Source organism: Dunckerocampus dactyliophorus, chromosome 10, assembly GCF_027744805.1.
Source record: "Dunckerocampus dactyliophorus isolate RoL2022-P2 chromosome 10, RoL_Ddac_1.1, whole genome shotgun sequence".
In the NCBI taxonomy this organism is placed as follows: Eukaryota; Metazoa; Chordata; class Actinopteri; order Syngnathiformes; family Syngnathidae; genus Dunckerocampus; species Dunckerocampus dactyliophorus.
In genome coordinates, this window is record NC_072828.1 from 4,595,001 (window position 1) to 4,607,500 (window position 12,500).

The following is a 12,500-nucleotide window of genomic DNA, read 5'->3' on the forward strand; positions in this document are numbered from 1 at the left end:
ATATATATATATATATATATTTTTTTTTTTTCATTGTACTTTTCTTAAAAGTCATGTTAAAATCTGGTCTCGACTTCAGTGTCTTGTAACACCCTTAGTGAAATGTTATAATATTCTGGAAATAAAGTCAAAATATTGCACTAACGTCACATTATATTAATTAACAAAACATTACTGTTTCGTGGTTGAATACGGCCTATTATGAGTCAAAAAATATGCATATTATACAGAATTTTGGCCTCAAGCATTTTCAAGCATAAACATTTGTGAACTAAAATACAAATATTTAATTTCCGTGAAATATATAGAACCTCTTAGCATATCTTTACAAAATTTCACAGTGGTCCTTGCATCCTTTCTTTTTTCACAATGTGGCACTTGCTGGAAAAAGTTTGATATGCGTTGGCTGCACTAATTATGTACTACTGTATGTAGGGGGCACGTTGTGGTGTGCGACGTACAAAAAATGGACATTTTGCCCAAATCTGACACCAGCAAAATGTACGAAAGACACATGTTGGCCGTACAGACAACGCAGAAAGACTTACGAAGTGCATAAGTTTGTCTTGCAACCTGATAAACATGTAAGTGCCCATAGAGTTGGTTTGAAATGACAAAGAACCTCTACAGCCGGTTTGCGGCAAGTCTATGGCTGAAGTATCACCACGTCACACGCATGTGCGTTTCTTGCACGTACACCGAGACGTAACAGAGACGTACTGTGCAAATGAATAAACTTGCTGAGCAGTGCTCCCGTTCTTTACACAGAACTTCCACATCAGCTATTAACCTGAAACCCCCGGTTACATTGGCATGACACAGATGTCATTTATTGTTTGACTTCCCAGATTCTGATTGCTTAGAGGAAGCCCAACATAGCGCATCAGGTTATTTTTACATTATGATTGTGTGAAAATTAGGGGTGTAAAATGTGATGATATTTCTCGTTGAAGAAAAGCTATCTCGCAAGAACAGGGCAGTCAATCCGACTGTAAACTTTGGCATCTGTACTATGTGCTCTATGCACACTATACACCTTGCAGTCCAACCTACCTCGGTGTTCCCAGCGGCACTCGGTGTGTGTTTTTCATCAGAGTTCGCAGTGTAATTCTACATTTCATCAAACGTACTTAAATTGATCAAATATTAAGTCATATGCAGCTCAAAACATGATTGCTGTACAGTAATCCCTCGTTTATCGCTGTAGATTGGTTCCAAACCCGAATGTGATATATGAATCAATGTTAATAAATTGGATATTTTTGTACTTTGAGCACAGAAAACCTGTTAAAAACCTTCTAAATACTTTTTTAAACATTATAAGAGCTCTGTAGACATGAAATAACACCTCATTATCACCTTTACACTTATGTAACCAAATATAGTAAACATAACACTGTACCATATTGTAATAGGAAATATGATAGAAATTAGACAACAAGACTGTAGGAAAGGCAGTACGTTTAGAAGCCATTGTGGTATTTACATAAAAGTTCTCAGAAATCACTAACTCAAAGCACATGGAAGCACATGTGAGAGACACAACATTTGAGCCAATCTGTCCAAAGGACACTGAACAATAACTTCCTGTACTGTATAGTTAGTACGTGTACCCAGGCCTTGTATTTTCCTTCATTTAGCAATTTTATGCTTGAAAATGCTTTATTTAAGCCAATAATATCTAAAAATGTGCTTGATTAAAAAAAAATAATAATAATAATAGGCCTTAGTCTACCATGAAACAGTGTAGTAGTAGTTATTTTAGCGTGACCATAAAAATAAACTACTGCACCACAATCTATTTTACATGATTAGTAGTAACTACAACTGCCGTCATTATTTTAACTTATATTTTTTGGTTTTTGTTTCAATTTGTGGAAAAATGTTCAAGAGCATCATTCTTAGGTGATGCGTGCAAAGTTATAAAACATTAAAAAATATACCTGCATTGTTTTGTGACTCAGTTAAATAAAAAAAGTCTGTCCCCTCCTGTACTTTGTCAATGTAATTTTCTTAAAAGTATGGTCTCGTTCTCGTGAAACCAATATTGTGTATCATCTTGTCTCGTGAATGGAGTGTATCGTGACACCCCGAGTGAACATTAATCATGTTGCTCATGCACCATCCTTTGCATGACGTCATTGTGTTGCAAATGTTGCACTGAGCCGACCGCTCGTTTTTATCAAGTTAAGTCAAACTTTTTAGCTGCTTCTTCTTCGCCGGTGGTCGTCGGCTTCTTCTTCGTTGGTGTTTGTGGCTATTTCTTCTGGTCTGCAAAGTGGGCATTGAAACTAGGAATCAAAATAAAAACTTTTGAATGATCCCGGGAAAATTTGAATGTTTGTCCCGGTTCCCATCAACGCTCGGGACTCGATGCCCAACCCTAGTCTTTGCTCTTTTTTCTCTATTTTTGCTGTTATTTTTACTTGCTTCTTAAATAAGCTTCATAAATATTATTTTTATAATATTTTGGTTTGATTCCCATATTTTTATTTTATTGCCAAAATATTATCACTTTTTCCTCATCTAATTTTCCAAAAATTACAACTTTATTTTTTGTGTTTCTCATAATATTATGACTTTTTAAAAAGGATGTATTTCTTCTTTAATATTTTAACTCTATGCTACTAAAATCACATCAGTTTTCCTCATATGAGTTTATTCTCTTAAAATTGCGACTTTTTTCTCATTAGAATACAACTTTTGTCTCTAAATATTTTGACTTTATTCTTGAAAAACTACAGCTGTTACAGCTTCTGTTGTTTTTCTTAACTTTTCAACTTCTTGTATATTTTCTTCTTGTAAGTATGACTTTATTCCCATAATATTTTGACTTTAGTGTCGTAAATGGTCTTTCACTTGTATAGCACTTTTCCACTTCCAAGGCACTCAAAGTGCAGTATTCTGTATTTAGTATTCTGACTTTCACCGCAACCTGATTTTCCAAAAAAGGTTATTCGTTGTTTTGTTTCTTTCTCATAATATTATGTCTTTATAAAAGTAGCATCTTTTTTCTTTAATATTTCAACTTTATGCGACTAAAATGTTGTTATTTTTGTTATTTTACTCAGAGAAATTCTGCCTTTTTTTCCTCATTAGATTACAATTTTTTTGTCTTAATATTTTGACTTTATTCTTGTGCTTTTTCCATTTTTGCCATTGTTGTAGTTTTTCTTAGTTTTCTTGTTAAATTCTATTTTTGAATGTGCAACAGGCCAATAAAAAAACAGATGGAGCCATAACTGGCCCCCGGGCTGCACACTGAACACCCTTCTGTTGTGGACCAAGTACACAATCGCGCGTTAGTCTAAAGGCCCCCACCTCCCACAAGCACTTTGAAACCTAATTAATAGAATGAACACTGCACTGCACTGAAAATAAAGATGTACATTTCTGATGCTTATGTAACACATTATGGGACAAAATGTGTTGAGTTATTTACATTTTAGTGTGCCTAATGTGCAAGTTTCCTTTTTTTGTCCATGTTGTTAGACTGCTCTTTGGACCAGACAAGCACAGCATCGGGGGCCGTGCGACACGATCACACTTATTGCAAGTCGCACAATTGCACTCGGAGAGGCAGGAAAAATCAGGGAAGCGGGACCAACATGACTGACGTCATACTTAAAAGTAACGAGGAAGCTTTGGTCCACACCGGCATTTCAGTGGAAAACTTCCACATCCTGGTGGCCACTCTGCAGCCGTATAATGACGGCACCTTCACCATGTCTGTACAAGCTCAGGTTCTCATGACGCTGATGAAGTTAAAGTCCAACCGTCCTTTAGGTGAGCTCAGCGCCTTCTTCAAAACGTCCGAGTCTATGGCCAGCCAGGTCATCTTATTTTGGATCGACCACCTGGAGGTGGTTTTGCGGCCTGCTGTTCCGTGGCTTCCCAAAAAAGCCATTCAAGCGACCATGCCCGCCGAGTTTAAGAAGAACTTTCCAAACACCACATGCTTCCTGGGCTACAGGGAGAGCGTTCTGCATAAGCCCCGAAACCTGGGCAGCCAAGCACGTTCGCCCAACACAGTAAAGTACCTGCTGGCTGTGGCCCCATGTGGCCTTATAACGTTCATCTCCACCGCCTACGCCGAGCGATGCGACGAGAAAGACATGACGGCCAACTCCGGAATACTAGACCTCTTGATGCCAGGAGACGAGGTCATGACTCATGGAGGCTTGAGGATTAAGGACTTGCTGTTCAAGAGACGGGTCAACTTGGTGATGTCATCCTTGAGCAACGACAGCAGACAGCCGGCCGAGGAGAATGCGCCAAGCTCCGAGCAAATTGCACACGTGGTTATGCATGTGGAAGAAGCCATTCGATATTTGAACACTTACAAAATACTTTCACAGGGAGTTTCGACTACTTTGGCACCTCAAATCGACAAAATCCTCAGAATCTGTGCAGCTCTTACCAATTTGAGGGTTCAGCTTTTAAACTAATGTAGCTTTTTGTCAGAAGAATTCCATGTATTTATATTTGCACGGCTACTGACTACATTTATTGACTTATGCCAGGGGTGTCCAGACATTTTCCACTGGGGGCCCCATACTGAAAACTAAAAGGCAACTTTGCCACTTTGATATTTTGTAAACCAACACATAGATATGCTAAAAAGTTATGCATCTCAGCTCTGTGATATAGGTGAAAAAGCTTATTACTATCAACTCCACTTTTTGCTCTTTTTTTTCCAATTTTTGCTGTTGTCTAAAATAATCTGCCATTTTTCTTTTCTTAATATTATGACTTTATTCCCACAATATTGTATAACTTTTCCCCCAACCTAATTATCCAAAAATGACAGCTTTTTGTTTGTCGTCATATTAAGACTCTTAAAAAAATAACATTTTTTCTTTAACACTCTATGCTACTAAAATGACATTATTTTTCCTCATAATGTTACAGGGGTATTCTTGTAAAATTGTGACTTTTTTCTCTTCATAGTTTGACTTAATTCTTCTAAAATTAAATCTTTTTTTTTTTTTTTACATTTTCCAGCTATTTCACCTTCTTGTAAATTTTCGTTTAACTTTTTCTAATTCTAACTTTATTCCCAAAATATTTTGACTTTATTCTCATAACATTTTTAACTTAACTTTTTCCCCAACGTAATTTTCAGTTTTTTTATGTTTGTATTATGACTTCTAAAAAATTTTTTTTTTTCTTTAAAGCAGGGGTCTCAAACTCAATTTCACTGGGGGCCAGTGGAGGTAGAGTCTGGACCGCATCAAGTATTGGGAGCAGGGCTGGGAATCTCAGAATACAATTCACAATACATCCATGTGATAACACCACTGTTAGTTCAGTGTTGGTGTTTACTTGCCCCTGTAAGTATGTAATTAACACCCGGATGTTGCGGGCTGCACTACTCTTTGATGTCCAGTTGCGGGCCGCAAGATACGATTTGGTGGCCCGCAAATGGCCCGCGGGCCGTGAGTATGAGACCCCTGCTCTAAAGAGATAGTTAGAATTTTTTGACATTAAGTTGTATGACATCCCCATCAGCAGTGGACTATATCAACAGTGACTTGCCCCCAATTGGTCCCGCAAGTCCAGTTCTGTTCGGATTTCCGTGACGAGGAGCGTAGAATTTTACTTAATTCTTGTAAAGTTACTGAAGATTTTTTTATTTTTGCTGACATTGTATGTTCTTTTTTAAAAAGTTTTCTTGTGAAATGGCCCCTGGGGGCTGCACATTGGACACCCCTGATTCATGATGTGGGGGGGGGGGGGGGGGGGGGGGGGGGGGGGGGGGGGGGGGGGTGTCTTTATGAATTTCTTTGCACCTTAGCTTTCTTATAGAGACTGAAGTTTTTGACAGCACAGCTTGCCTCTTTTCACACGCATTGAATATGTATTTCATGTATTTACCATTTTCTACATTTGTATGAAAAACATTCTGGGAACACATGTTGCACCATCCTCTTTGTAGGGCTCCAAGTTGATGAGTATTAAAAAATGGACCTGGATGGAATTGTGATTCTCTCATTCTCAGTGATGGATAATATAGATAGTATACCTTCTGAAGGGTGGGCGTCTGTGCGTACGTGTTTTGGAGACACGGGTGCGGCGTAGGGCGGCGACATCCCGGCGAGGCTTCGTTTGCCAACCCGAGCCAGCGAAGGCGTGTCCGGCGTCTCCTCTTTCACTAGAATAACACCACAACTGTTTAGGTTATGACACACAACATTAAATATGAAATTAATTGCTCGTTCATTACTTGAATTAGTCAAGGCAAAATGTGGTGCAGTACTGGGCTGCGACCAGCAAGGGCAATGTTTATTCAGCCACAGCTAGTCTGCTGTCGCAAGAAGACTAAATTTCATCAGATTCTTTTTCAAATTTACTGTTCAATTGTGCCATTAAGGCTATACAGTGATTATAACACGGGTGTTTACCTACTTAAAACATAAAAAGGACAGGGCATTAATTGGAAGCAGGCGATAACTAAAGAGTGGTTGTGTAGGGAATTGGACAAGTGAAGTGGACGCTAATATCACGTTTCAGTGTTTACACTTGCACGCATTTTGCCTCCACATTGGCACACAATGTTCTGTGAGAACACACGTCAATTACAGTATTTTCACAACCATAACCATATTAAAAGGCGCAGTCTCAGTTAGGGGTGCTATTTCTGGATTTAACACATATATAAGGCGCACCGTATTATTGGGATGATAAAACATACGCTAGCTTAAAACATATGTTTTAAGGTAGCGTATGTTTTATCATTGTGCATGCAAGTACGCTGAAACCACTGATCTGTACTAATAAATCTAGATAGCTCATACGTCGCATACGCCCGTGCAAGCCGCTGAAGCCACAGAGGGGCCATCTTACCACTCACATCTCGTACATAGCAGACTACATTGGCACAGCGTACATAGTGTACAAAGCAGATGAAGAGGCTAGCAGAACATCTATATTTTACATTAAAAAGCGGGGAGATTCTCCCATTCCTTCAAGTAACGCAACCTTCGTCCCTTAAAAACGATTTGATACGTTATTCTCTATCTTTTGGCTATATTAAATGTACTTTTTCCCTTCCAGTTCTCATTGCCTTTGGGACAAAATTCTACTGTGCACCCTGGCTCAGTACTCCCCTATAGCAATGATAGTTTTACTCCTCTTGAAAGAGATTTTCATTTTAACTGCATATCCCATCCCTTTTTTCCACTAAAATCCATGGTCATGATCCTTTACTTTTTTTTCTTACTTTCATACAATTCACTATGTTCTCGTCTGTACAAAATATGAATCATAAAAGAGAGTGACTTTGGACAAGTTTTAAAATCATTTAACATTTTGCTGATTTTTTTTTGTGTGTTATGAAATAGAAATAACCTCTTTTCTGATATAGAAATATATTTTAACAAAAACCACAGGACTAATATGTAATATAATTTGTAATAATACAGTCAAACTTGTCTATAGCAGCCACTAGAGGGAGTCTGCAAAAGTGGCCGTTATAGACAGGTGGCCTCTATAGACAGGTTGGCTTCCAGTTTGAATGTTGACCAGTAGATGAAAAAAAAGAAAAAAAAAGGGGCGGGGGAAAAATTAATAATAATGTTGACCAGTAGAGGGCACTGAGGACTGCGGATAAAAGTTGTAGAGCACTACTAGGCTTGTTATTATCATGGTTCATGGTTTTAATTCATCCTGAACATGCATATGAGTCAAACAGTAGCACATCACATAGTACAATTCACAATTTTGCATGTCCAAAAAGGAGTAGGAAGAAACAAAGCTTATTTAATCCTACCCCTCATCAGTTTCACATCAGTTGCAATACATCTTGTTCCTCCAAGTGTACTTTGTAGGTCTACATGACAATGTAGTGCAATCATAGCCAAGGTTTTTACTTACTAAAAGGAAGCTAGAGGCTTAATAATAACTGATAGAATATATCCACGACCCACAGAACAAAGCTGTGCTAGTAATGTCTTACGCTTGTTTTTAATATTTTACTTTTTATACGGCAGAGTGTCATTACAGCTTTAGTTCATCAGGAAGTGACGGGAAGTGACGGTGGGCGTCCCGAGCAGGAGAGCTAGGCTCAGTGCTAGCTGTGAGTTTCGAGAGAGTTGGGAAGTGTGTTTATGTTGGCGTGGATGTAAAGTCCTGCAGTGTTCTCCGCTGTTAATAAAGCCATTAAAGTGCATCGGCGACGTGAGTCTCTTCTTCCCCACAACAAGCGGCATTACAGTATTGACACACATTGTGCACATTGTCTCACACCAGGAAATACAGTGTCACGGTGTCACTTGTTACAGGCATTAGCTGACCTGCTATGTAGTGGGGCTTGTTTAACCTTTGCCTTGTGGGCAAGCAGGAAGGAGAGACGATGCTGAGAGATGTGTGTGTGTTCTGAGCTGCTGTCTGGTGGCCGCGTTCAATAAATAAAGTTGGCAGAAGCAACAGGAGAAGTTTCCTTCTTTGCTTCGGAGCTGAATAACACTGACAAGTTAACAGACTAGTAGCGAACGGAAAAGAAGACTGCTTTATTTCTGTCGAATACAGAAGATGAGGACTTTGATGGATTTGTGGAAGAGGATTGATGAAAAATAACGTGAGTACATTCTAAAATACTTCAATTAAGTACAACCGAACTCAGTTTTGCTCCCGCTGCCGCATGCATGCTAGCGTATGTTTTTTTTTTTTTTAATTGTAGTGTCGCTGGGAGCACGTCCTGTTCCCAGCCTACTTTGCGGTAATGTTTTGGTGCAAATGCTCTTAAAGTTACGTTTGACCAGAAAATAGCAAGCTCAAAAGAAGACTGCTTTTTATGTGGAACAACTGACAGTTTGTGTGGATCTTGTGAATGATTGTGACTGAGCTAGGACTCAGTAATCAAAGTCTACACACGACGGCTTCATTGATTGAAAAACCAAACTTTTTCGTGCATGAAGCTTCTACTTGAGTCGGTAATTTGGCCGCTATATGCGGTCAGATATTGACCAAGGGAGACAAAATGGGTGGCCGCTGGCCTCGTTGGACAGGTGACTGCTATACACAGGGTCTGTAACATGTAAATTTGCTGCGGGGGATTTTTCAGTGGCTGCTATAGGCAGGTGGCCGTTCTATAAATGTGGCCGCTATATAAACATTGTCTCCATATGGAGGTTCATTTTAAATTCGGGTAAACAACAACAAAAACATTATTTTTTTATATTTGCAAGCAACCACAAATTATTTAGTAGTCTAGTCGTGGTTGTTTGTTTCCATATCCCCCACAGCCCCCTATGTAAAGCCGTTATGACTCAGGTATGGTATGATATCGACAGAATTTTTAAAAATGATCATACCCGAGTCCTTATGACTAAGCTCAAGCACACCTGTTGTGCGAGATTAGTCTGAAGACTAACCTTGCATTTAGTGCGAGTGGGTAACAAACTAACAACAGACTTAACAACTCACAAGTTCTCACATAAGTCATTGCCGAGAAGTGTTTCTTGTGAGTGGTACTATGGCGGCGGCGTGGCTTCACAAGTCATTGACCAGATTTATTAATACAGATCAGTGGCTGAAACATACGCTAGCATGCATGTTTTTAAAAAGGCAGCGGGAGCAAAACTGAGTTCGGTTGTACTTTATTAAATTATTTAACAATATACTCACGTTATTTTTTGATCAATTCTCATCCATAAATCCATCATAGTCCTCATCATTTGTATCCAAAATTAACACCGGGGCAAGTTCTCCATCAAACACGCCAGGTTCCCTCTCGTCATTGTCAGAGTCAGTCTCGTTGCCGTGCGGCTCCTCAGAAATGGGTTTTGCGAAAGCTCGAACAACAGTGCAAGCAGACACATTAGCCCAAGTATCCACAATCCATTCACAAATTGTGGCGTAACTCGCACGGCGCTGCCTCCCAGTCTTAGTAAAGCTGTGTTCGCCATCTGTCATCCATCACTCCCACGCCGCTCGCAACGTCACTTTGAACGCCCTGTTTACACCGATGTCCAGCGGTTGGAGTTCCTTCGTCAAGCCTCCCGGAATGATGGCAAGCTCCGAGTTCATTTGCTGCAGTTGGTTTTTCACAGCGGCTGATGGGCGCACATGGAGTCTGATAAACAGGGATGGTGACGCGTGGAAAAAAACATCCGGTCTCTTTACGTACACGTCACTCAGCCACTCTCTCATTTTCTCCTCGTCCATCCATCCAGCACTTTTGATTGGCCTTAATGATGACACCGGCTGGAAACTTTTCTTTAGGCAGCATCTTCCTCTTAAAAATCACCATAGGTGGCAGTTTCTGTCCATTACCATGGCAACCAAGCACAACAGTAAAAGCCGACTTCTCGTGCCCCGTTGTGTGTATCGCTACCGTGCTGGTCCCCTTCTCTACAGTGTGGTTCACCGGGATGTCGAAAGTGAGCGGCACCTTGTCCATGTTTGTGATGTGGTTGGGCTGCATGTGTTTGTCGGCAATCTTTTTACTGCAATAGGAGCGGAAGATGGCCAGCTTTTCCTTGCAATCCGCCGGAACTGATTGTTCTGCACAATGCACATACCGGAACTATACTTACTGGGGGCATGCCTTTAGTGTCCTCTTTCACGCGCACCCTTCCTCCTTTAACGTCCGCATGCTGTCCTCAGTCACGTTCGCCTTTCCTCTATATAAGCAGCGTGTCGGCAGGAAATGCTCCCAGTCAGTCAAGTCACACAACAACATTTACAGATTTTTGCCCAGAAATTAATTGAGAATCCCCCCGACTTACTGCAAAAGCTGGGGACAGAGTTAAACCTATTCATGTGAATGAGACACGCTTTGATACACACCACCCACATTGTTGAGGCATAGGTTGTGATGCGTTCACGGAAATAATGCCTGTCACAAATTTTGAACATTTCCAAATTTTCTTTGCGCACTGGCACGCAGACCCACACGGTGTACACATACTTGCAGCTGTTTACCACCACTTTACTCATTGGCACGCCAACCTGCATACCACTGCGGGGACAACATGAGTGCAAGTGTAAACAACGATTTATGCAGCGATGGTGTTGTGATCTGAGTAATTGTAAGTTTCATGAAGTGTAGAATTTCTACAGCTTCTGCTTGGACTGCGGCAGCTGTTGAATTCCGATGGGAAAAAAAAAGCGTCTCACCCATCAGAACCATCGTACAACTTCACTGTGCTTGCTTTTTTTCCCCCCATTTTTGCTGTTTACTTCAACTTTCTTCTTAAATAAGCTTTGTAAATTTCCTTTTTTTAATATTATGACTGTATTCCCATATTAAAACATTTTCTCCAACTGAATTTTCCAACATTTAAAATTTGTTTTCTTTATTTCTCATATTACGACTTGTAAAAAATAATTTTTTTTTCTTTAATATTTAAACTCTGTGTACTAAAATTATTATTTCTCCCATATTAGTTTATTCTTGTAAAATTGCAACTTCTTTTCTCATTAGAATAGCACTTTTGTCTCTTAATAAGTGTGAGCTTATTCTCAGAAAATTACAGTTGTTTTTTTTCCATTTCTGCTGGGTTTTTTTTTAATTTTCCAACTATCACAACTGTCTTGACATTTTCTTTTCATATTTATGACTTTATTCCCATAATATTTTCATTTTATTCTCATAACATTAGAACTGTTTTTGCAACCTAATTTACAAAAATTACAACTTTATCTGTTGTTTTGTTTGTTTCTCATAATATTACAACTTTTTCCTCATAATATTATGACGTTAGTCTTGTAAAATTACAACGTTCGCAGTTTGGACACGAAGGAAGATGTTTGCATTTTAATTTTTGTTACCTGACTTGGTCCTGTCCCGGTCATAGGCATTGTTGTAGTGGCTGAAGGGCTGGCTGCTGAACAGGTTGTCGCACTGCAGGTGACGACACATTGTCTCCAAAAAGCGCAGCACAAAGGCAGCGCTCAACGCTGAGGGGAGTTTGACCACACGGACCCCCCCATCTGTTCTCACTAAGGGATGTCAAGTCACAATCACGAAGCGCTTGGTAAAAAGCCAAAACATGCGGCAGTGATGATTGTACCTCTGACCACCTCTCCGCCTCCTGAGTGCGTGTGCAGAGCGCCGAGCAGGACTTTGGGCTGGTACGCGCAGTCCAAACAGGACTGGACCACCTGCTGTAGCACAGTGTTGACAGGCCCAGGGCCAAAGTGGTCTGGCAGATGCTGCATTTGTTTCCGGTCCAGGTGCGGGCCGCAGTTTCCCCGTTTGTTGACGTAGACGCACACTAGGGACAGAGAAAGCAAAGTGAAACAGGGGTGTTCCCTGAGGCCCGTGTAGACTTGACATGCACCTGTTGAGATGACAGAGGGCAGGCTGGCAGGGCTTCCATGCGGAATCTGGATGGTGGGCCGGCCCGGATGTGACACTCTTTGGAGATCCTTAGGCTTTCTCTAACGACACAGACAGAAAAAGTGTTCAGGATGATTTAGCGGTCCAAACTAAAGCGCACCAACATGGTCTTACCTTGCTTCCTGGTTTGGGGCCTCTCTTTTTGTGCGGCCGA

General features: G+C 40.3%; 2 protein-coding genes across 7 annotated transcripts in view; one reads left to right on the plus strand and one right to left on the minus strand.

Annotated features, from left to right (window-relative positions):
• LOC129189335 (sex comb on midleg-like protein 2) overlaps positions 1-12,500 on the minus strand; it is a 46,478-nt gene that overhangs the window by 15,547 nt on the left and 18,431 nt on the right. For 2 of the 3 annotated variants that reach the window (XM_054790944.1, XM_054790943.1), the window contains exons 8-12: positions 12,461-12,500; positions 12,288-12,387; positions 12,018-12,221; positions 11,776-11,946; positions 6,026-6,154 (exon numbers count right to left, since the gene is read on the minus strand). The exon at positions 12,461-12,500 is cut by the window's right edge and continues 229 nt beyond it. In XM_054790944.1, the coding sequence (XP_054646919.1) occupies positions 6,026-6,154; positions 11,776-11,946; positions 12,018-12,221; positions 12,288-12,387; positions 12,461-12,500 (644 nt within the window). Of the gene's footprint in view, positions 1-5,781; positions 6,155-11,775; positions 11,947-12,017; positions 12,222-12,287; positions 12,388-12,460 lie in introns of those variants that run through there. The other variant, XM_054790945.1, reaches the window with a different exon arrangement.
• The window catches only part of si:dkey-56d12.4 (uncharacterized protein LOC799220 homolog), a 35,867-nt gene that overhangs the window by 7,595 nt on the left and 15,772 nt on the right, over positions 1-12,500 (plus strand). Inside the window, exon 3 of one of the 4 annotated variants that reach the window (XM_054790947.1) lies at positions 3,493-5,725. The exons of the other annotated variants lie outside the window; for them this stretch is intronic. Within the exon in view, the coding sequence (XP_054646922.1) occupies positions 3,493-4,448 (956 nt within the window). The 3' untranslated portion in view covers positions 4,449-5,725. Of the gene's footprint in view, positions 1-3,492; positions 5,726-12,500 lie in introns of those variants that run through there. 4 annotated transcript variants of the gene reach the window in all.